At 45.1% G+C, this 24,891-nt stretch overlaps 2 protein-coding genes across 2 annotated transcripts; both read left to right on the top strand.

Annotated features, from left to right (window-relative positions):
• Window positions 1-7,245: 7,245 nt before the first annotated feature.
• On the top strand, window positions 7,246-10,672 carry LOC133967502 (pancreas transcription factor 1 subunit alpha). Its single transcript, XM_062402992.1, has 2 exons — window positions 7,246-8,207; window positions 9,332-10,672. The coding sequence occupies exons 1-2, from the start codon at window positions 7,628-7,630 to the stop codon at window positions 9,367-9,369; spliced, it is 618 nt and encodes a 205-aa protein (XP_062258976.1). The 5' UTR covers window positions 7,246-7,627; the 3' UTR covers window positions 9,370-10,672.
• Window positions 10,673-20,156: 9,484 nt separating this feature from the next.
• Window positions 20,157-23,446, top strand: twist2. Its single transcript, XM_062402792.1, has 2 exons — window positions 20,157-20,907; window positions 22,875-23,446. Exon 1 carries the CDS (start codon window positions 20,373-20,375, stop codon window positions 20,874-20,876), a length of 504 nt encoding a protein of 167 aa, XP_062258776.1. The 5' UTR covers window positions 20,157-20,372; the 3' UTR covers window positions 20,877-20,907; window positions 22,875-23,446.
• Window positions 23,447-24,891: the final 1,445 nt, after the last annotated feature.

Below are 24,891 nucleotides of genomic sequence, written 5' to 3'. Positions count from 1 at the left end.
GCCAATGTATTTCAGTCAACACTTTCCAGCTCTCTTACTCCTCATAGAGATGATAACCTGTCGGATGAAGCTCCGACAGGCTGCAGGATTCATCACATAGAAGCAGATGATTTAGGTGTGTGTGTGTGTGTGGGGGGGGGGGGGGTGCAGAGACAGATGCACAATGTAATGTATAAATTCTGCAGCAGAAATCACATTGTGTTTTTTCAGCACACATCGGCCATTGGAGGCGACGCGTATCAGTCTCCTCAACCTGTATGATGAAGTCACCCTGAGAGATGTGTTTTTCCTTCTCTGAAGGATCTCCTGCTGTGTTCTCACATCGGCTCCAGAGTTTTTTACTAACTGACATTTGAGTTCCCACATGCACGCAGCCTCTCCGGGGGAGAATGTCAGGAGCTAAACCAGAGTTCAGTGCATGTCTTGAAGCAGCTTTGGAGACACGGACTCATAAACAGATGATTAGGTGATGATTTCGACAGAAAGCCGACCTTCGGTGTTTTGGAAAAAGAACACTTTTCAATCTCCAGCTCTTGATATGATTATACATTTATAAAAAATAAAAAGAGGAAATACTCTGCATTCACCGCATCTCAAATTGCAAGCTGCTGGGAGCCTCCTCAGCTGAGAGCAGCAGGATTTAGATGCACAGCAGATTGATTGTCATGAAAATCAATCATGAGCATCGCGTCTCATTTTCTGCTCTGACAGGAAACTCCATCACCACCTCTGCGTCCGCTCCAGCATTTGGTGGATGACTCAAGAATGCACTCCATCATTTTTCTGATTGTTCCCTATAGTCTCTTTCAAGCTTAACCTTTGAGATCACGCTGCCGCGGACGTCTAACGTTACAAACCTTGACCACTGAGTGACCACATTTGTTCTCCGGAGCAGTGGCGACTCCTGTTCTTCTGTTCTGCAGGTTCGACTCGATCATGCCAGCGAAAATAATAGAGCCGTCATTACTCTTTCAGATGGGCCCGGTTTGAAAAAGCCCTCTGTGTGTTTAACAGCCTAACCTTTTACACAACCCACTTTCTTTCCTCTCTCCGTTTCCTCGGCCGGAGGCAGAGTTTCCCCCTGGTTGTGATGTTTTTGTCATATGCCAGTTAGTCTGTACATTAACAACAAGCCCTCTGCCTCTGTCACACAATGCTAGATGCTAGATAGATAGATAATTAGATAGATAAATACATACATACATACACAGATAGATAGATACATACATAGATACATACACAGATAGATACATACATACATACATACATACATACATACATACATACATACATACATACATACATACATAGAGATACAAATAAAGAGATAATTGGATTATCATTTAAACACCCAGTTAATGACACAGTGTTGTAGAGATGTTTCCCTGTTTGCATTCTTTACTTTGTCTTTCATTGTCTCTGTGTGTTCAACAACTTATTCACCTTCTGTTTTTCACTGTTCTCTAACCTCAATTCAGCCACAGCTCTTCTAAATTCACGTCTGCTTCGGACATTATATCCTGTCCACCACTCGACCTGTCAATGCTGTCCCAGGATTGTCCCCAAGTGTGAATGTCCCAAGTGACGGAGAGGCTTTTCAGTGGCCCACTCAAGCAGCGAGTAGAGAAAGCCTGAGCCGTTCTCTCTTAATGAAGATGGGAAAACGTGCGACACCTCGCTGACCTGAACAACAGAATGGAGACAACTGGTGTGAGGAACAAAGCCAGCAGCTGGTCCTCAGGGGCAGTGTGTCCACCGGCATGTCTCTGCGGTGACCTAAGACGCCCTCAAGCCTGTTAAGACCATCTCCTGAGTATCATCCGGGGTGTGTGTGTATGCATGTGTGTGTGTGTGTGTGTCTGTGTGTGTGTCTCTCTCCATGGAACTGATAGTGTTTTGTGCCAAGAAAGTGGAGTCGCAACAGGAGCATATTCACATCTGGTTTCAGCGAGTGTCTCCATAAAAGAGAGCTGCAGAATCATCAGAGCGAAGAACCATCACTGTGTTAGTCCATCGCTGGCCCAGTCACACATTATTAGATCAAACTAATTACGGCTGAGCTTTGTTGAAGGTTAAATAACTGTCTAAAGCTAAATAACTCTCTGATATAATGTAAACGATTTGATGAGATTGAATCTTTGTGAAGTCTAGATTTGGAGTTTTTCACTTATTTACAGATCATTGTATTTTTCTATTTCAGGTTTTTCCAGTAAGTTTGGTTTTAACTAGTAATTTGATATTATTAAAAATGAGCTGAAACATCATGATTGAAAAGCTGGGTCTGACTCATCATAGTTTGAGGGGGAATCAAGCAGGGAGCATTATGGGAAATATAGGATGGCGTTTTATCACATAATAGGGTTTAAAATCCAGATACAAGTCGGACAACTTCCTAACTGAATTACTGTCGTGCTTAATCCAAAGTCTGATCACAGATTTTATCATCTTTCCAATGTTTTCCAGCAGAAATGCTTATGTCATACAAACTACAATAACCAGAGTGGCTCTCATAACAGACATGTGACAGGATCCTCTCCAGCTGAGCAGAGTCCTCCACTACAATACGTCTCACATATTGCTGAGCACACAAGGAGTTGGAAAAGGCCAATTCATTATCTCCAGTATATTGTTGCTGTCATTGAAACAGAATGTGGCCTTGGCCCTTTTCTTTTCTTATTGGACCCAAATGTCTTTTTATGGGTTCAGTGAGTTTCATGGTCCTTGAGATCTGGAAGTTATCCAAATTTGTGTCCTCTTTTTAATTTTCTGATGAAAACAAGGAGCAAACTGAAATCTCTCAGTCAGGTAGTGTTTGGGAGGTGGAGGGGATGGGACGGGGGGGGGGGGGGGGGGGGGGTCATGCTAACATCTGGTCAGGTGTCACCACTGATGACTTCTGTCTGCACATCACCACTCTGCTGCCTTTCACATATTCCACAGAGGCACGAGCCAAACATCTCATAACAGATACACCCAGAGAAAGGGGAAGCCTGTGGTTTGCCATAGTCACATTATCTAAATACCACCTGTTGTCACACAGCACAAACACACACACACAGACACACACACCCTGCTAAACCAGTGTGTTTTCATCAAGCCGAGGGCGTAGATCCAGCCTCAGGGTCGAGCAGGTCCGGGGAGAGGGGTGCTGCCCCTGTAGGGGTGTTTGCTTGAAGCCCGCTTTACGACCGTGATGCTTTTTCCAGACCCAGACCTGGGACTGAAGTGCAGACACGAACGGGCACGGGGCCAATAAACTGCTTCATGACTTCAAGAATTAGATTCAGGTTCATTTCTGTCGGCAGGTTCACATGTGCCTGAGTTCGTGGAGATGACACACGTCTCACAAATGCTTAAAATCCAGGGGAACACACACAGTGAGAGTGATGCCGATGCAGTGAGAGTTCAGGCTGGAAATGAATGTTGCCCCACATCCACAAAAAATGTTCACATCCAAGACAGATTTTCACGCTGTGAGTTGGAGGCATTTCCTGCATCATTTTCATTCAGTTGACTGGCATGCCGGTTTCATGCTGGGCACATAGCTGCTCATTGCGTTAGCGCTGATTGCAGTTACCTTTAAAGGTAAAGGCCCGGGGCTATCTGAGGCCCGATCTGTGGTCAAGGGCAACTTCGGCTCTGAGATATCGCTTCAATGTGCCGTGACACTGTAATGGGCCCGGTCCCAGCGCGGATCAAAGAGCTGTTTGTGGCCGAGGCTCAAGATTACACTGTGGCTGCTTTGCCCCATTCTCTCTCACAGCGGCCAAGACTGATCCCAGGGGCGTTCAGCACCAAGATGTGTATCTGCAGCGTAACCCAAACAAACAAGATGTGCGTCATTGAACAGAACCGAGAAATGTTAATCTGTCTTTTTGTTGTTTCATTGATGGACTATCTCATGTCTGCTGGTTACAACTTTCACCCTGTGTGTGTGTCTGTGTGTGTGTGTGTGTGTGTGTTTGTGTTTGTGTGTGTGTGTGTGGACCAGTTATTGCTCATGTTGTGGGGACATAAATGTTTTTACACAGTCAGATTATGAGGATTTTTTTTATCTCCCCCAGGAAGGTTTTGTTTTCATCGGTGTTTGTTTGTTTGTTTGTCGTGTTTGTTTGTTAAAGTACCAGATGGATCGGCATGAAACTTGGTTGAAAGAAGTGCGTCAGAAAAAGAAACAATAAAGATTTGGTGCAGATCCACATCAGGGAGCAGATCCAGGATTTCTTTTACTTTCTTCATCATTGTGAGATAGGACTGTTCTGCAGCAACCGGACCACTTAATAAACTGAGTAAGTTTGTCAGGAAGGGAATATTCAAAAAAGGCAAATATAAATATATCCCATGTGATTTGATGCTGCCTTGGAAAAATATTTGTAAACAACAAAAATAGAGTACTTTATTTAGATACACTTAAAATTAGGGTAGTTGTTTTTTTATTTTAAAATACATTTGGATGTATCTTGGCCCATCATGTTTGTGAGGACCTTTTTAAGCATAGACCCGACAGAGTGAGGACGTTTTTGGAAAGCAAGGACATTTTGTCAGGTCCTCCCTTTTTCAATGAGCTAAGGTTAAGACCTGGTTTTAGAATTAGGGTTAGAATTAGGTTTAGGTCAGGCAAATAGTTTTGATGGTTAAGGTTAAGGGGGCTATGGAACACAGTATGCCAATGTGTGTGTGTGTGTGTCTCTCTGTGTGTGTGTGTGTGAGCTACATAACTTTACATGTAAGAGGCAGAAATAGAGACCTTTTGAAAGTGTGAAGGAGAAAGAATGGGAGATAAAAGTGGGGGGGGGGGGGGTTGGACTGTATTATTGCATCATGGCTGACTCTGAGCAGCACAGCTCCTTAGGAAATGACACAAGGAAACGTGTGAGCTAACAGTCACATTACCCCCCCCCCCCCCCCCCCCCCCCACAGTGTGTCACTGATTTGAAATCATAACTTGGGACATGAAAGAGCAGGTGCGGATCATAGACTGTAAATAGAGAGTGTGCACGTGAGGTACGTTTGATTTACTCTTCCATTACCGTCCCTGGTTTGCACACAGCGAGTCCCAGGTGGGGAACAGCTTCTCATCCACATCGGGCCTAATTGTGACCATGTGGCCTCGTGCTGCATCCAACGCCCACTTGACTTTTCCAGGCTGTCCGGTCCTCTGGGCTCGGAGCCCGGGATGGGATCTTACTCCAAGGACACGGAGGAGCAGTGCAGCCTGCATGTCAGTGAGTTATGACACACACACCAAACTATGGTTTAATATTGCGATTATTTCATTATTCAATCTCTCAATCAGGAGACATGAAGCGCCAAACTCCACATGTCTGCTTCAGTGTTCAGCTCAGCGTTGTTATAATGAGTCCCCCCCCAGCTCTCTTGAATGGTGCTAAAGACAATAAGGTGGATCTGGATCTGACAGGCGCGTCTCTTCAGCCCGGACCCACCCAGACCAGAGACCGTCAGCTGGGAGCAGGATGCTGCTGGCAGGCTGGCAGAAGGTCCTGACAGTCAGACACACAGACACACACACCATCACACACACACGCACACACACAAACACTTCATGACAAAGACGCAAACGCATGTATGAAACGGTTGTTATAATATCCTACTTAAAGAAATGCACTAAGTTTCGTAGATAAATATGCTCCTGAGTCCTGATCCGTTCATAGAATGCGTTGATTTGTTTAATATAAATTATTTTTTCATTTTGCAGGATTGAAAATGTGGTCTGGAAGCTTCTTTATTTATTTCACGGACGCTTTAATATTTTTGCACCAGGACATCTGCTTGTTTTTTTATCAGCTCTCATTCAACCAAAGTGTTCTTTAAAAACAGCTCCGTGTCTTTACGCCCGTTTTGATTAAATCGATTCTGACACCTTTAGGAAGAAAGTGACGTGATAACATGCACACGTGCGTGATTTACTTGTACTGAGGAGGCTGCTGGGTTCTTTAACAACTCAGCTGATCAGTCTCAGTCTCACAGCTTCACTGAATTTAAAGAGTGGTTTGCAATAACTGTAAAACAAATAAAATACTGCAGGTTTTATTAATCTAACACAACCCAAAGTGTGGCCTTTCTTTTCCTTCAGTGGACAACTCACAGATCTCATTCATACCGGACTGATTTTTCAACACAAATCACATCTGTATGGATTAAGAAGGAAAACATGAGTTGATTTTTTTAAACTCGGAAAACCCATGAAATGAAACCGGAGCAACATGCAGGAGACTGACACGTCTTGTCATTAGGATCCTGTGTTTAATCTGCTTGATTAGAGCTTAAAACAAGAATCCCATATTTACACTTCTGACTTACATGTATTTATTTATGGCAGCTAAGTCTCCCCAAGCTCTTTGGAATGAATTAGACCAACTCTCTCTCTCTCTCTCTCTCTCTCTCTCTCTCTCTCTCTCTCTCTCTCTCTCTCTCTCTCTCTCTCTCTCTCTCTCTCTCCAGCACCTGTGCGGCTCAGCCCTGTTTGCTGTTCGTCAGTGACGAGCTTCACCTGTCTCATTGTTGCTCCTCTGGATGATCCGGGTTAAATCAGCTGCTGCCGTCTGATAAAACCCTCGGATACACACGCCGCCTGTGTTTACTGCAACAAACAGATTCCCCTTTAAATTAGCATCCTGGAGGACTTCGTCAAATCAGAACCACGTGTTCGCAAACATATACAGCCTTCTTGAATTAGAGTCCGTCCCGGGTTGCCCTCTATCCAACCTGGGAAGAAAGGGACTCCCCCCGGGCTACTTGATTAACCCCCGTGCGTAATTACAGCGCGCGTCCTCGCCACAGTTTTGTCAGTCATATCATTTGCAAATTAGCAGCGTATTAATGTGGCCAGTGGAGCCGGAGTGTGTGGGACGAGCTGTGGTGATCACTGCTGGGACACGCTGACTCGTGTAGGTCCGTTTGGTAAATAAAGTGCAGCGCGCAAAAATGTGTCCCCACCAGAATAAAACCCAGAAACCAAAATAGAGAGAAGAGCATATTAAAATGCGGATTTCCCCCCCCCCCCCCCCCCCCCCCATTAACATCTCGTTACTTTCTGAAGAGACAATGCGCGCTCATGTGTTTCTGGCAGCAGTGTTTGTTGTCAGCTGAGCCTTAATAGATAAAACAGGCCCCATTCAGAGGGGCCGTCGGGTTTGCGCGGCCCGCTGCGCCACAATGCTCCGCACAGGCCCTCCACTGCCTGCTAAATACTGAGTGTTTCTTGTCAATATTAGCGGGACTACTTGGAGAAGTTTATAATTGGACACGTGTCCCCCCCACCCTCTCCACCCATCCACCCCCGTCTTTTGTCATTTGGAGATCAACTGATTTCTTTGTAATGCGTTTTTAAAGCAAAGAACGATCCACGAGGAGGGGTAAAGTGTTCTTAAGAGCTCCCTTTCAGCCTTTAGAATTAGCCGGAGCGACCCGCAGAGAATCATAGAGGCCCTGGAAGTATTTAATCCAGGAGACGTGTCTGCGATGCTGCCACACACAGCAGGAGAGACTGGGGCGCGTGCAGGTCAGCTCATTCAAACCCGTGCGCTCTGCTGTCTCACTCCACTCTGACCATCAGCCCTGCACATCTTACTTCGTTTTCCCTTTAGTTTTTATTTAGTTTTTAAATATGGAGGACATTCTCTTTGACTTCGACCACGATGGAACCACGGATGTTGCGTTTTGGGGACAGATGGACCAGAACTTCCAGTTCCAGACCCAGCTGGACACCTTCCTGCTGGACTGCACGGCAGCCACAGGCCAGATGTCCCCCTGGTCCTCTTTCGGCGGCCCCCCCATGTTCCCGGACTCCCAGCTGACCTTCACCGACCTCGAAGTGCAGTCCCCGGGGGAGGACGCCAGCGCCGAGGGGGAGAGCTCCTGCGCCGACGAGCCCCTGGAGATGAGCGAGCTCAGGGGACATCGGATGCTGTCCCATCCGCCCTACAAGGTGCAGCGGCACGCCGCCAACATCCGGGAGAGGAAGAGGATGCTCAGCATCAATTCAGCCTTTGAGGAGCTGCGCTGCCACGTGCCGACGTTTCCCTACGAGAAGCGGCTTTCGAAGATAGACACGCTGAGACTGGCCATCGCCTACATCGCCCTGCTGAGAGAGATCCTCATGTCGGGCTGCGACCCCAAGTCCTACGTGGACGAGTGCATGAAGAATGGCTACAAGAACCACACGAACGCCATCTGGAACACGAGTGGTGAGCGAATCACTCTCATTTTATTAGTGACTAATGTTAAAGTGTTGAGCTGCAGATGTGATCAGAAGAATGACAGATCATCATATCAGGCCTAACGCCAGTCGATTCAAATGAGCTGCACTAATTGGAACTTTACCATTTATTTATGTTAAAGTTACATGAGTTTTAAAAGCTCGTGCATGGTTTTGTATGCTGATAACTGTGTTTCAAAACAAATATAATTTGGAGTATTAGAAAAACTTTTCAACAGCTGTTATTAATTTAAGAAACTGTAACTTTCTGTAGTTTCATTTTATTCCTCGTTTAACACACTTTAACACACGCATTTAGGCCTAAATGAAACAATGGTCATAAACACATCAATATAAGTTATCAACGTGATAAAGTTATAGGGATAGTTCTCCGAAAAAATTTAAATTCACTCATCATCTGCTCACCACTCTGCCGATGGAGGGGATGAAGTGTTTGATTCCACAAAACACTTTTGGAGTCTCAGGGATAAACAGTGGTGTAGCCAAAGTGACCCCTTCTTCTAAATGTAGTATCTGCAAGCTTGGACATTCAAATGCGATTCGAAAATGTGTCATTTACATGTTTTTAGCCTGTTAGCCTCTGATATCCTCCTCGGGGGCCACGTTCACGCTCATACACTCTGCATAAGCTCTCGCCCAAGGGTGCACAGGGAGCGTGATAGCATTGCTAGTTCCAGTAGCGGACATTTAGGCTAAAAACGTGGTGTTTAACATTTGTTCAGCGCCATTATCTCAAGGCAATTTACATAGTCAGGTCAAAACCTTTCAATATCAATGAGAAAGAGTTCCCTCAACAAGCACTTTGGCGAGTGTAGAGAGAAAACTCCATATTAATGGTTAATTAAAATGTGTTTTATCTTGATTAGCCTCATTTGTATGAACACACACAGCAAACACAGATTTTATAGTCAGATTCTGTGGGAATCTGCTCTGAAGCATCTCTATGGGGCTTTTCATTGAAAAGTATTCTCCCATTCTTCAGGCCCAGACCTTGGACTTGTTAAACAGTCATTAAAATGTGTCTAACCCGATGTGTTTGTCCTGCTTTTGTTTCCCCTCTGATCTCCTCTCTGCAATGTCCCCCCTTCCCAGACCTGACAGCCCGCCTCTCTTGGATAAAGTGGGATTAAGTGAAGAACATGGGGCGCCCCGTGTGTGGAGATGTCGGCGTGGAGGTGGTTTTGGATTTGTTCCTCCCTCTTCTCCCTCTACACGTCAAAGACAGGCGGCCCCGGCACGACAGAGCCCGTCGGGCGACATCTGCAGACTTCTCACCGGGTCGCACACCTCGGGCTTTATCAAACCCCGTCTCCTCCCTCGTCCTCTGCGCCTTTTAATATTCTAATTCACTGTTGACTGGTAATTGAGAGCCATTGTTTCTGGGGCTGGGGAGGGAGAGAGAGGCCTGGCATTGTTTGCCCAAATGGATGGCACTTGTGACACAGAGAGAGAGAGAGAGAGAGAGAGAGAGAGAGAGAGAGAGAGGGGCACACTGGCATGAGACTGAATGGACGTCCCACTAGGGCTCATACTTCTGCATGCGGCCCTGAAGTGTTTTGTAGAGTCGATGTGTTAAAAAGAGCCTTTTCCATGTAAATGAGACGACGGGCGTGAGAAGCAGATTGGTGCAGTGGCTCCTGCCTGTCAGGTGCTGCTTCCAGAGACGGCAGGAAGGTTAATTGTGTACTGTTTGTTTTCATATGAAACCTCTATCATCTGCTTTATTTATTTATGTATTTATTTATGTATTTATTTATTTATTTACTTGTTTTTAATTATTTCTTATTTATAATTTGATAAATTAAACTTCTGCTGCTTTTTAGTGCATCTTACAACAAACTGTGTTAATTTATTGTTCTGTTATTTAAATGAGAAACAGTGGATGTGATTTACTGTTTATTTGAAGCTCCTCTGAGCCATGTGACATGTGTCTGTAAATCACCACAGTTGAGGGATTTTATGTAATTTAATCTTAAATCAAGAGCATGAAAAACAACCTGCATCTCTCCCACAGCTGTTTTGTATCTGTGGTCGTTACCTATTCACGTCTTTAATGAGAAACTCAAGCTCCTATATGCACATCGTTGACTAACTTTGCCTGATTAATGTTCCTCCGGGAGATTTGAATATATATTTACATTCATAGCACACAAATGAATGAATGTAGTCGGCACGTCAGGACACTGGGTCCAGCTAGACTGACGTGGGATCAGCTTTATCCCTCAAGCTGCTGCTACGACATGATGGACAGACGTCGTGCCGACCATCAAGGTCACTGGTCCCATGGAATCCCTGTTCATTCAACTATGTTACACATATTTATGTGTGAGCGGACGGATAACAGGCCATGAAGACACATTATGGACAAATGTTTCATGATGTTCTGAAATCAGTGTTCATCAGCAGTGTCATGTGCTTAAAGTATCAACAATAAAATGACTTGTTATCCAGAAAAATTGCCTCTTGTCAGTGTGATATCATTATTATTCATGTCATATTTCCCTGGCTGATCTTTTATATGTAGTTTTGCATGGATGCTGATGATTGATGCTGTCGCAGGTAGGGATGGAGATAATAATTTATTCTATGATGATAGAATAGATGTAAAAACGATTTCACTCACACAGAATCATAGATCCTTCATTTGGGACTACATTGTTTGTGTAAAAGTTTCATGGCAGTTTATTTAATAATTGTTGAGGCCAACATCAACCTCCCTATAATAGTTAGGTTAGAATATGGTGTTAATTCAACATGAAGTTCAGATGTATCAGTGAGTTCATGATCTGTTCAGAGTCAAACAGAAGAACCTAAGACAGAGCCTTTTCCACAAAGTGTGTAAGTGATGTTTGATAGAGAAAATAGATAGATGCAATGTATGAATGTGTGTTAATAGAGCAACTGAACTGTAAAGGGCTGTGAGTAAGACTATAAAGACAATATATTAACTACAGAGAAACAGAAATGAAATGGTTCTCAGAGTCATTATCAGCTGCAACACAGCAGGTGAAGATGGAGACCCTACCAGCCTACAGACACCATTTCATTTCCCTCCTGTGCACTTTGTCGTGGTTCGAGCCGTCGTCTCCGCGGTGCACAGAGGCTGATCCAGGTGCAGCGCTCCGATGTGTAAAACAGCCGAGTGGGAGTCAACAGCGTATAGCACACTAGTTTCAGTGCCACTAATGGAGCCCTTAGGAAACAGCTCAGTCATGACATCTCCATTGACGTGTGATGTTTAGCTGATGAATTTCTGGTTTGGGATTTTTTGGACACGGTACATAAAAAATTAGTCCCTAGTTATTCTGGAGACTGAAGTAATGAAAATTCATATTTTCTTTTACTTGTTTCTTAGAGTTGTGCAGCCACGTGTGTTTTTCCTTCTAAGATTGGACTAAATAAACATCAAAGATATTCAACTGAAATTAAATTAAAATGGACACACAGAGAAAGGTTCAACTCTTTGGACACACATCAACTAATTACTCCTATTCTGTTCCTATGAGTGTGTGTGTGTGTGTGTGTGTGTGTGTGTGTGTGTGTGTATGTGTATGTGTGTGTGTGTGTGTGTGTGTGTGTGAATAATGGTTCTGACGGGAGTGACAGATGATGCCAGATGTTGCTCCCTCTTCTGTACACCTGTCCGATGTGAACGTTCACACAAGACTCTGGATTATGTCAGAAAAGGTTTATTTGGCTGTTCTGATAAACTTAATTTGGAGAAAAGAATAGATCCCAAAAAATATAATAATAATAAAGTTGTGGACAAACAATCAGCCTGATCACTATCGACAAACCCGACCTTTGTGGTACTTTGATGCTCAGTGACCCCTGTGTTTTAGATTTCTTCAGTGTACAACGTGATGATTTGCGTTGCAATCTAGAGTTTTAGAGACTTGAAATACAATTACTCATATCTGCTGCTATTACCAAATCTAAATATGTGCAAGTTAGAAAGTATGCTAATTTACATCCTTTCTCCATATAGCACAAAGTTTACAAAAGATGGGAGACAAGATGGCTCCCAAAAGTGAAGCCAAAGTGTCTCAATCGCCACCTGGTGGCTGCCAGCAGTATTGGGCAAAAATCCTGTCTCCTCCGTGTTAACAAATAGAGGATATAGACCAAACTAAAACGTGATGTTAAATAAATATTTTTCAATGATGGTTGGTGTCATTTGTGGTTGTTCCTTTAGCACTGATTGGTCTAGTGTTCATTTCTCCAGTGACAGAGACACAAATGTACAAAGAGGCAGATAAAAATGATAAAAACCCATCAAACCACCGACATCCCTTTCAGATGAGAAGTGGAACAAGTCGGGGTCCAGAATGAGTAAGACTCCTCCAGTCTGTGGACTGCATCAGGTTTTCTTTCTTCTTCTGAGGTAGTTTATTGATTTAACATCCGGGCAGACGTGCACTGACAAACAGTGTGAGGCTGCTCTGTTCATCCCTTAGCAGGTGTGTTTATCATGTTAGTGTAACTCTGGAGTCCGGGGCCTTGCACTTGTAAATATAATTAGTGCATCACATCCTGTTGGAACAATGAAAGGTCTGAGCAGAAGAGAATCTGAAACAGCCCTCGCTTAGGGTCACACTTCCTACAAATCAAAAGAGCTCGACACATTTCCAACGTGCCATCTGCTAGACAGTAAATCCACAACCTCATAAACCTGCAGCTGAATGTTTGAATGCAGTGTATTAAGAAAAATAGGGCGTTCCTTTAATTTGCTCGTGTTTCATCCACATTTACATTAAGACAAAAATACCAAGCGATTCAGAAATATCAATTGATCCATGAGATGCACTGCAGTGTCCACTAATATCAAGATATCTCTGCAATTGCCAAGTTCCCATCAGCTCATTGGTACAATGTGGCCGTGATACACAAAATATACACGTCCAGAAACAATGTGTGACTCCAGATCTGTGAGGCCTTTAGTTCTTGTTTGACTTTCAACTGCCTCTGTTATCCAACCTGTCCTCCATGAAAACCTCAACCTCAGAATAGTCTATAAAATGTTTTTCTCTTTACTTTTTCATATCAAATCTTTTACAAGAATGTGATCATGTGTGATCACAATTATCTACATTAGTGATAATAAACAGAGGGTTGAGTTAGTAATTAAGTTTTGGCACAAAGTTTAGTTTTCTTCCGTAAGGTGTTGTGAATTGTTCTTTAAGGCTTTGTTCAGTTATTCTTATAAATATTATTTACACACACACACACTCACACACATTTATGTAGATAGATGTCATCATTCGAAAAATATAGGCCATGATACACATGTATAACACAACTTGGAACAGGAAAGAGTTTTGGACAAACAAGACAAACTACGTATATGTCTTACAAACGTTTTACAGGTGAATGAACACAAAGACTTGAAAGAGTGATCCATGTATTTATCACCATCCATTGCATCAGTAACTTGTTATCAGTCTTGTTGGAATGGAGCTTTAAGGGTTTTAAAAAAAAAAGTTGCACTCTTCAGAACTTAATTGGATTCACAGAACTGTTACTACTGTGAGCTATATAATTATCTCAATAGCCAACGTGGAGCATCCAAGGGCACCAGAAACAAACAACAAACAACAGTCCCCCCCTGCAGATGAAATAATGCTGACTCCCCAGACGCCTTGGACTCGGCCCTCGTGGTCATGGTGACCCAGTGTGATGGCGCTTTAATGGCTGTGAAACACCAGTTAAACAGTTCACCTGCTTTCCTCATCACGGCTCCTCTTCACGTCAGCAGCATGCGTCCAGCCTCTGAGCTAATAACTCAGATCTGAGGCTGGGAAAGAAAAATGTGGTGTCGTCTTCATGATGGGTCCCAGGGGCCCGCACTGTGGGGGGGCCACGCGTCTGAAGCCTTCTCAGATGAGCACCGAAACATTCAATAATTTCCTCCTGGACTGAGAACCACAGCCCTTATGCTCGCCGGAGCAAAGACAAGTGTCGAGACAAATGAACAGTGTCAGATTGTCGGGGTCTCTGAGGTGTCGGCAGTGTGAGTCGCTTTACGATGCAGATGAAGGGTGATGATGAATTATTTTATGAGTTTAGGCCACACGGGGGCAGATGTACTGTCCTGTAGCTTCAGGACAAACCAACAGTTCAGACTGCAGCAGAGCTCAGGGGGTCGTTGGTGACACAGGTGACAGCGAGGCAGTGACAGTGGACCGTAAACACCGACCCCCGCGTTGACATCCGCTGAGCTTCACCCTGACTGGCGTGGCCCAATCAGCAGAACAAACAGCACTACTGTTTGCCCAGCCCTGCTGCACAGCATCCCCCCAAGCCCCCCTAAAGTGACTGAGCCTCAGCCTAACCTCCCCACAGCCCCCCACGTCTAGTCGGGCCACCTGGCCGACACATCGCACTGTGAACCCGGGCCGACCGTCGCGCTAACCTTGGCACCAGGGTCACAAGTGCAGCGCTAATTACGCTACGTTGTTTGTGTAGGAGGCGGCCCCGTCGGCACCCGAGTGCACGGCCCCTCAGTCATTTGTTCAGCAAATTTACTCTGACCCTATCAAAAGCACCCCCACCCACTCCCTCCCGCTCTGTTGGGCCTGGTTTAAGTTCAGATTCTGGAAGTCGTACATGCATAATGAATATAATTGTGTTGTAGCCGACATAATTGCTCTGGCGACGCTGTTCTTCGTAACTGTCAAGTCACCGAAGTGCGTTTGAGTTGAGCACGGGGCTGAATTCAAATGGGTTTGTTGCTTTGTGCTGAGTCGCCCGCTCTCATTGGACGCGACTGATCAACAGCATACCGATGTGCACCCTCCACAGCTAATCCAGTCCTGCAGACATTAACATGGAACACAGGTGGTGCAGCAGGTCGGCCATTAATCATACTGGGGTAGGTGGTTTGAAGGAACTACCCCCCTGTTCTGGAGCTGGTCGCTGAACCCCAAGAAACAATGTTGTCTGTATAAGTCATGTAATCCATTACAATAAGCAGGTTAAGAATAGATTTTGGTGTATTTACGTTTTCCGCTTTATTTAGACTAAATCAGAGAGTTCTATACCAGGCTCACTCACCTAACAGGTACAGCATGGGCCTGCGACGGACACACTGCTGTATATCATGATTTCTTTTCTCCACTCTCATCTCCCAGGGGCTGCAAAGACTCGGAGAGGTGCACTTCAAAGCTTGGATTGTGCGTCGGCTGGCCATAACTCTACAGGGCTGCAGAGTCAGGTATATCCAGGTTCAGGGTGGTGGTGGTGGTGGTGGTGTGTGTGTGTGTGAGACGGAGAGGGGATACTCTGCGGCCCTGTCCCCCACCCCCTCCACCTCCAGATATCAAAGCTAACTCTGACAGTGGGGGGCTCTGGCATCCCAGGCCCCCTTTTCCTCACAGGAGACAAAGCATGGAGCGGCATCGAACCTGCATCGTATTAAACAAAGTCTAAATGCTTCAAGCTGTTACACACTCCCCAATGAATCCTTTATGAACGGGCCCCTAATGCGATTTCTGAAACACCTTGTCATCAGCCCCGGGGCAGCACGCTGGAGAAGTTTGCATGCATATGAATGAATGGTCTCTTGGTGTTACAGTAACTGACGAATGGCTCTCTGAGTGTAGGTGCGTATAGTTTTATGAGCCAATATGTACCTCTCTGTTGTTTCATTGACTGTCGAGCCCTGTGCTATAAATACAGGCTCTTATTGGAAACACTGATATTGTTAAATGCCGGCAGACTTGTTTTATCACATGAAGAGAGGCCTGTGGGACACGACGATGACCGAGAGGAACCGTGAATAACTTCTGGCTGTTTGAAACAAGAAACCAAAGAACAAACCCAGAACAACAAGAATCAAGAAAGTACAATGTTCTTCATTTAAGAGTTGATTCTGTCCTGATGTCAATGGGGAGCTCGTTCCACCGTTTAGGAGCCAGGACAGCAAACAGTCATGATTTCGTTGGGGGGGGTTAGTTCGCAGTGAGAACCTGGACCAGAACCTGCGCCGCCTCCAGACTGAGAAGGGGACGTCTTCTCCTGATGTTGTGCAGCATGAATCTGTAGGAACGGGTTGCTGCAGTAATGTTGGCAGTGAGGCAGAGTTGACTGTGGAGTGTCACACCCAGGTTCCGAGCAGTCTGGGTGGGGGCTAACACAGAGTTGTTAGCCCCCACTGGAAACGACTCAGTGGAAGACCACAATTTGTAATAAGCGATTGCTTAATCAAGGTTGAAACACGTAGCTTCCTTATAAGAACTGATCTGAGTGAGTCGCATTTTCACAACTTACTGGAAATGAAAGAGAAACAATAGATGGTTTCTCAGGGAATCATCCCAGTGAAGACCAGGGCTTCAGTTAGAAACACAGAATATTTAATTTGACAGTAAAGGAAAGCGTTCCTTGTTGCTGAGGAGGTAGAGCGGGTCGTCCACTCACCAAAAGGCTGGTGGTTCGATTGCACTCTCCTCTCCATTCTGTTTGGTCGTCAGGTGTTCGTTGCCCAGTCTGTGTTGCAGAGTTGGGTTGTAGCACAGACATGTCAGTGGCTGCTCTGAGGGAAACGCTGCAGCCTACAAGTAGCTTTAAAAGCAACTGCACTGCTGGTAATATTCTGTCCGATGAGAACCAGCTGGGCCTGTTCCTCCGCTGAACATCTCTGCTTCATCTTGAATCACTCTCTGAGGCACACACACACACACGTACACACTCGCACACACACGCACACACACACACACACTTAGAAATGCATATATGAAGAGGCACTTGCAGGCCCACGGAGGCCCACAGTAATCAGGGGATAATGTAAAGTGTACATGTGTTAGCAGGGCTGTACACAAGCACACACATGCACAGGCCACAGCTTTCGATCCTCTTTCCAGGATCATTTGGGGTGAGCCTCACAAGTGCTTTCGGTGGGGGGGGGGGGGGGGTTGAAGTCAAAGGTAACCAATCCTGGCAGGCACATGGGCAGTGAAATTCCACTCACCACAGCCTCCAACAAATCATCTCTTCCATAACTCCCCTCACACGTCCATGGGCCTCGGTGTCAGATCAAAGCCTCCAGTGAATCATCACACATCCATTTACATTTGACCGCGTTTTTCCCCATTTTCATCCGTGTCTTGTTCTTTTCTTTCCTCCCCCTCTCAGAAACTGTTTTGTGTCTCTCACCACCTCTCGGTCTAGCTTCTGGCCTCACGACCGGTCATCTTCTATTTACGAGGCCTCGGTGGGGGGGGGGGGGGATGTGTGACAGCGGAGAGGATCTGGGCTTATTAAGGCCGCGCCCTCCACCCATGTGGAGCTGGTTTTTGAGGTGTCAGACACAGACAGAGCTACGTCATCTCGCTCGGCTGAATTATGGCCCGAGCTCATCTTTGATCCAAGGGGCAGGTCAGCACTCCACCAACCCTCCACCTCTCCACCCCCCATCCCTCTCAGCACTTCTTTTTTGCTGCCTTTGCCTATTTTTCTCTCCGGTCACGTCTCTGGAGTTCATGCAGGAGCCACAGCCGAACAATACTCAACTGTAGTAAGTGTTGGATGAGATGAATCCACATACTGGATACCAGCAACCAGTCCTCAAACCTCACAAAGGTGCATTTAATAATCTGATCAGGATCATGATTTGATATTTTACCAGTGAAATGAGAATAGTGCCGATATAACACCAGTGCAGGTTAAAAGATTCATTCAAAGCTATTCCTATTGATCCTATTGCAATTAACTGTGGAATAGGATCCTGACTGGTTTCCAGTCCGTTTGAGGGACTGTGGGGAAGTTGTCATCCTGACCATTGCCTTTTTGAAAAGTAGCATGATTATCATTGCCCACAGCACCTATACAGTGGAAAGAAAAGTGCTGGTTAGGGCCCCCCCCCCCCCCCCCCCCCCCCCCCCCCCCGCTTGCTCGGTTTCTTCTTGTGAAGTGTGTGTATATGTGAAGTCTGTTCCTCTCAGACACTGTGCAGGATCAGACCCTTATTCTGGGAGTCTCCCCTGGGGATGGAGGCCTCTCGCAAGCCGAGCCAGGGAGCAGGAGGTCAGAGGGCATAATCAGGCAAAGTGTGTTAGTGTGTGTGTGTGTGTGTTTCTGTGTGTGTGTGTGTGTGTGGGGGGGGGGGTGTTCTCCTACATGTCTATGCTCCTTCTTTCAAGCAAAAATATCCGAGCTTTGCTTTAATAAACCCATGTGTGAAACACGACCTTCTTCGTAAAGACGTCGTTTGAAAGAGAGCACTTGAACGCAGCCACACTGCAGAGGTCTGCCAGGGTCTGAATTAAAAGTGTGACAGTCACCATTACCACCAGAGCCAAGAACACAAAGCAGACCAGGTTTCCTGTCGGCCAAGGGCGCATTCAAACCAACTCCAGGATACGTGACCAATACCGAGTGAGCACTCATGGGTTTAAAGTACGTCGTTGAGCTTTCAGGAGGTATTCAGTTCCAGCCCATTTACAGTGACCAGTCTCCCCGGATGTGTCAGACACACTGAACAGGGCCTCATGTACTCAAGATGCTGCTGTTTGATAATTTTAAAATACTCCTGTGTGAACTAAAGTGCGGCCCGTCTCTACAGTGTGAATTAGCCAAATTGCTTCCTAATAAGAGGCAATTATTCAGAACAATTTGATTAATGAGAGACTCACATTAACAAGTGAGACCTTGTTTCCGTGATATATTCAGTTTCATGAAGGATATTTATCCTGCATTAGAGAACATGAAACATATATGATCTCTTGTTTTAAAACCTGGTGTTGAATGCATCATTTAAAGGAAAAAAATGGACATGATTTAAAATTGTCCCCACGAATCATCCTGCAGTTCTTTCACCTCATTTTTTAGTCTCGTTTCTTCCATTGTAAATAAAAAAATTAAATGACTCAACAGTCAATTTCCCCACAGAACAATGGAGCCAAAGAGATCTCAGTGGGTCAGTCAGCTGATTTGGACAAACCCAACATTTTGGCAGTGGACGGATTCAGCTGTATAATGTGAGCCACCTGTGCGCCGCTCTGTGCGAGGGAAGCCACATGACATGACGGATGAAGAAGTGGACCGCTGACACAACGCACCGGAGAGCTGCTCGGTTAGTTTAAGCCTCTTTCCTGTTTCACTTCCACTTTACAGGGACCGTGCAGGACGCGCGGCCTTGATTCGATTACGCATCAGGCGGATGGATTTCTCGCAGCAGCCCCGCGGAACCTGTGCGTAAATCCCTCTCCCCACAGCGCGCGCACTCCACATTGAAAACCCCCAGTGTTTACTGTCTGGATATAAAAGGGCCTTGGAGAGTGTGAGCGCACCGGAGCGCACAGCCTCAAAACTCCAAGCGCGAACGGATTTTATACAGCAGTTAACTCTGTGGGTTTATTGACCTACAGCTCAGACGCATGTTTTATTATTAACTCAAGAATATTGTTGAATATTTGGATGAAAAATAATGTGGTCAAACTATAGTTTAAATATGAAGTCAAGTTTTAAACCACTTATTTATTACGCATCCATCAACAATAATTCAAGATAAAGTATCCAAAGATGTTAAACTGATTATATTAGGCATATTTTGTGATAATCCTAATATGATCTATTTTGAATTCATCTTTTATCCAATTTGGTATCAAGGCCTAATAAAAAAGGCCATTTTTAAAACACTGCAGCTCTCAATCTGAAAATGTCTGTTTTATGGGAAAAACTCCGCACAAAATCAAAACGAAACAAAAAGCTCCGTTTCTGTTGCTTTCTGACTAATAAGCTCGTCTCCCAGTCTCCCAGTCACATCCCGGACACGTGAAGCAAGGAGCTCTCCCTCCTGCTTATTAGCGGAGCGGTACGCGCACTGGCTCCCCCTCCGCCCAGCAGACCACTCCCCCTTCCACCTCCAAAACTATTTAGCATCCCAAACTGGGATGAAGTTTCCAAAAAAGTTGAAGGAAAAAACTTTCTGCGCGAGGAGAAGACGCGCGTGCCTAGCTGAAAACCAGAGATTCCCCCCAAAGCACCAGACGCACGAGAGGAGAGAGACCGAGAGCGCGCGGGGGCACCTTGACACGTCCCCCCTCATCTGGACGGATATCTATACATTTGTGTCACCACGGCTTCAGCGGTGGACAGCGTGTTTTCCTCTCTATCCCTGCATTTCTTCAAGAGAGAAATGGAAGAGGGCTCCAGCTGCCCGGCGTCCCCAGTGGACAGCCTGGTGACCAGCGAGGAGGAGCTGGACCGGCAGGACAGGCGCTTCGCCGCGAAGAGGAGGCACAACAAGAAGACCAGCGAGGACAGCAGCGGCGGCAGCAGCAGCAGCCCGGGCCCGATGAAGCGAGGCAAGAAGCCCAGTCCCAGCAGCAGCCAGTCGTACGAGGAGCTGCAGAACCAGCGGGTGCTCGCCAACGTGCGCGAGAGGCAACGGACTCAGTCCCTGAACGAGGCCTTCTCGTCCCTGCGCAAAATCATCCCCACGCTCCCCTCGGACAAACTGAGCAAGATACAGACGCTGAAGCTCGCCTCCAGGTACATTGACTTCCTGTGTCAGGTGCTGCAGAGCGACGAGATGGACAACAAGATGTCCAGCTGCAGCTACGTCGCGCACGAAAGACTCAGTTACGCCTTCTCCGTGTGGAGGATGGAGGGCGCGTGGTCTATGTCCGCGACCCACTAGCAGCCACAGACCGTCAGTGAATGCCAAAGCGGTGGGTACCACAGGGCTGCAGCCAGGACATGCAGGGTCCTTTAGCAGAGGAAGCAGTGAATTAACAACATGACACACAATGCAATCATTGAGAAATAATACAAACTAGTAATAATCATCCATGCACAAACATATGAGACAGATTTAAAATTGTATTCCCTGGATTTTACTCAGAAATCCACGCAGCTTCCTGCAGGAATTGTGCGTAAAGTTGTGTTGTGGTGTTTGGGCACGTGTTTTGGATATGGTAGGTGTCATTTGTAAACTGCGGCCTTTTAGAACACACTGACCAAACACACTCAGATGACAGAGAGGGACGCGGCGGTGCGCGCTTGTCGTGCCCGTGCCAGATTTCACACCGAGGCCTCAGCGCCTGCAGCTGGATGCTGCTGCTGCTGCTGGCGACAGCTGATCCAGCAGAGTGCACACGCTCATAGGGTCGCGTCCCCTCAAGGATCCAGGCAAAATTAAACGAAAATCCAGATCAGGAAGAGGAGGAAGAGGAGGAAGAGGAGGAGGAGAGGGGCCTTGTTTCTGTTTGGAGAGCGGGATTATAGGCGCATGGGAAATAGGCGAATTTAGACAAATAACAGGTTTGGAACTATTTTATGCAACAAAACGCTTCCTCCGATTTTGCCTATTTTTTTAATTAAGTTTTGCAGCTCACCTTGCTTATCGCAGTTTTCTACAATTAAAATGTTAAAAAAGGGATGGAACCATCGCTTCACTTCCATCCACAACACAGAGCTTTCCTGTGAGGAGACCGCAGGAATGGACAACTCGGCTGAATTTTGAAAGTTCAAGCCAGTGCAAGGCAATAAAAACAAAGGCCCCTTATTAACACGCAGCTTTTTTTGCGTACGTTCGTTTGCGGATTCGCAGGATCCGGTTTTTCCTGCACAGTAAGATAACAGATCATGCACAAAGTTAACGAGGTATAATTATCACTGAGATGTTTAATTGTTGTGTTTTTATCGTTTGGATAAGTGAACTCCACTTTGCACCAGAGAGAGAGAGAGAAAACTAAAGACAAATACATTTAATAGTGATATCACACCAGCTTTAACAAAATAAAAGCACAGGAGATAGTGTAATGCGAGCTGTTTATTTATGGACTATGTTCTTATTGGAAGGTTTTGATTGGGTGATGGTGAATAACACGTTCGAGTTAAAGTAAACAGAGGCAGGGTTTTGTTTAGTTCTCGTGGTTCTGACATGTAGTTTACAGAAAGGCTTTGTTGTCTTATAAACACACAGAAACACACATCAGCTGCATTATTAAAGGGATTTTGTGTAGGTGCAGTAAATTTGAATCAGCATTTTTTTCTTTCTGCCTGAGTTGAATTCAACTCTGGAAAATAACACAAATAGTTTTTACTTAAACTCGAACATAAAGGCCTGAATTAGCTTTTCATTGGCTGAGAGTCGTGATCTCATGTTCTTCTCCAAATATGTTCATGAACAGAAAGAAAAGAAGAATTATTATTACGGGAAACTATTAATTTTGTTGCAGGTATTAAAACTGGCAAAAAAAATTAAGAAAATTTAAATATGATGTTATTCTTTCATGTGGTTTAAAAGCCTTGCTAAAAATAAACGTAAAAGTGAACTTATTTGATATATTTCTATAATAACTCTTCTCTGAGGAAACAGATTGTGTTGTTGTAGGACCGAACACTATTACGAGAATTTACACAGGTGCAAAAAAAGGAAAAGGATTTTACTTTGAGTTCAGCTTCTCTGCAGCTGCAGGATCACACTCAGACAAACTGCCTCTCCGCTGCCATGTGGTTTCACTCAGTTCACTGGATAATCATCGATTCATTAATGACTTCCCTCGTCCAGAGTGAGCCAGTCCACGTTAAACAAAAATATATGTGTGTGTGTATGTATGTGTGAATTTAAAGTGCATCTCAACCCACATGTCCGGTATTCTAATGCGTGTTCTTCTCCCTCTGTCCCCTGCAGACTGTTTACTTCTACAGAAGACCAAAGGTGTTGTTGAAGAACCCATCGACCTCAGAGGCGACAACCTGTAACACAATGTGACCCACCAAGCCCCCAGGAGCCTGCGCCTGGACCCGGAGTCATCACAAGCATTTGTGACTGTACGGAGCTGTGCATGAGTGTGTGTCTGTGGGTGTGTGTGTGGGTGTGTGTGTGTGTGTGTGTGTGTGTGGTAGGGTTGGGGGGGTCAGTGTGAGGAGAGGAGCCAAGAGGCCTAAGGTGTGTTTGTAGCCTCAGGATCTACGTCCTGTATTTCATGCAAAGCCATCCTTTAATCACAATTTGTTTTTTTAATGAAGGAGTTATATTTTGTTTTCTGAAAGACTTTAAACCCGAAAAATATAAATATATGAATATAAATATAAATATATATATATAAATGATTGCATATTGTACATACCTGTGTAAGTGCGCCTGTAGCTTGTACAAAGGGACCAATGCAATGTTCAAGTCATTCCTGCATGGCTTTATCTTCAGCAAGTCTCCAAACACTCCGTCCAATGTACATTTCTTCTGTTTTTGCTTATTTATTAAAACACATATTTTTGAACAAAATATGGCTGACTCATCATTTTTATTATTATTTTTAAAATTATTATAGCTGTACATTTAACCACCAGAAGATTAAATACAAAATAAATGTTTCTGAACTTTTATCCAACAATATTAAAATTCAAAGTAAAACATTTAAAACAAAGTGCTTATCTATTTGGTCGTTACACAAAGTAAAACAACATAACAACACATAAAATACCAGCAGTGTATTAATTCCAGTGTTGAGTTTGAGCAGTTTCCCTTTTCTTCCCCTTCCTCTTGTTATGGAAAGAAAAAGCCGACTTTAAAAAAGAACAGGGGGACCATTAAAAATACAGCTTCATTAACAGTGGAGGGAATTTGAGCCCGTTTCAAGCTCTGGCTTATAAAACGCTTGTCCGCTCAAATAACGAGGACTGATTTCAAATGGCCTCCGGGCCCTTTAACGAGCAGGAGCCCCAACGGCAGCAGATAAGGACAATAACTCTCAGCCTGCAGCTCCGAAATAAAACAACATTAAATCAAAAATAATAAAAATAAGAGGAGCGAATAAGCATTCCTTTGAATCTGTCTCCCAGCCGTCAAAGTGTTTACATGTCGTTTTCCCTGCAGACGCGGTCAGATACAATCTAAACAGTGAAAGGGGCTCATTGTTAACGCGGAGCTGCTTCACTGTAAATACAGGCCGAGGAAATCTCAACCACCTCGAGTTCAACTTTGAAAATAGCTCCGCAACTGTACCACCAGCAACACAAGCTGCAGCCTCCCAGTTCACCTGCAGTGGATCTATATACTGGGATCTGGATAGATACAGTTTTATTCCTCATAGACACGATGCTGTGGCTGTGAAATCAATCTTCAATGTCCATAAGTTAAAGTGTGGAGGTATCAGAATGTCTGACAGCTTGTCTGATCAGTGAGGAGGGGGGTGCACACCTGCAGCCACAGGGGTGGGGGGGGGGGCTTGTTCTCCTCCTGGTGTGGAGATGCAGATGCACCAAACTCACACTATTCACCGGCTTAATAGAGATTACACACACACAACATGTTACATAAATGTGCGTGCATGTGTGTGTGTGTGCATGTGTGTGTGTGTGTCAGTGTGTGTGAGGCAGGAGAACTACTGTGAGTGGTTTGCTTTATTGGGTTGTTTCACTGGTGATCGCTGAGAGCAGGAATCACTGGTTCTCCTGATTGACCCGAGTTAAGAGACACAGAATTCGTTGCATTCATCTAAAGGGTCGTCTTTTTTTAAATGTGTTACAGCAACATGACACCTCAGCAAATGAAGCCCGTGCACGGTCTGCATTTACATTTACAAATGCTGGTCTGTGAGGTTGTCACCATACTCCAAGGATCAAATATCATATTTTCTGTTGAATCTCACTCAATGTTCCTGCAGACACTTTAAGGATAATTTCTAACAAACATTTACAGTAACATG

Source organism: Platichthys flesus, chromosome 13, assembly GCF_949316205.1.
Source record: "Platichthys flesus chromosome 13, fPlaFle2.1, whole genome shotgun sequence".
NCBI lineage: Eukaryota > Metazoa > Chordata > Actinopteri > Pleuronectiformes > Pleuronectidae > Platichthys > Platichthys flesus.
Note: the sequence above shows the minus strand (reverse complement) of the source record. Positions and strands in the feature narration are given on the sequence as shown.

Excerpts from the sequence above, each read along its gene's own strand:
- twist2 (XM_062402792.1), top strand. The coding sequence starts at position 20,373 with ATGGAAGAGGGCTCCAGCTGCCCGGCGTCCCCAGTGGACAGCCTGGTG.
- LOC133967502 (XM_062402992.1), top strand. The coding sequence starts at position 7,628 with ATGGAGGACATTCTCTTTGACTTCGACCACGATGGAACCACGGATGTT. Across the intron at positions 8,208-9,331 it reads CGCCATCTGGAACACGAGTG|ACCTGACAGCCCGCCTCTCT; the intron begins GTGAGCGAATCA and ends CCCCCTTCCCAG.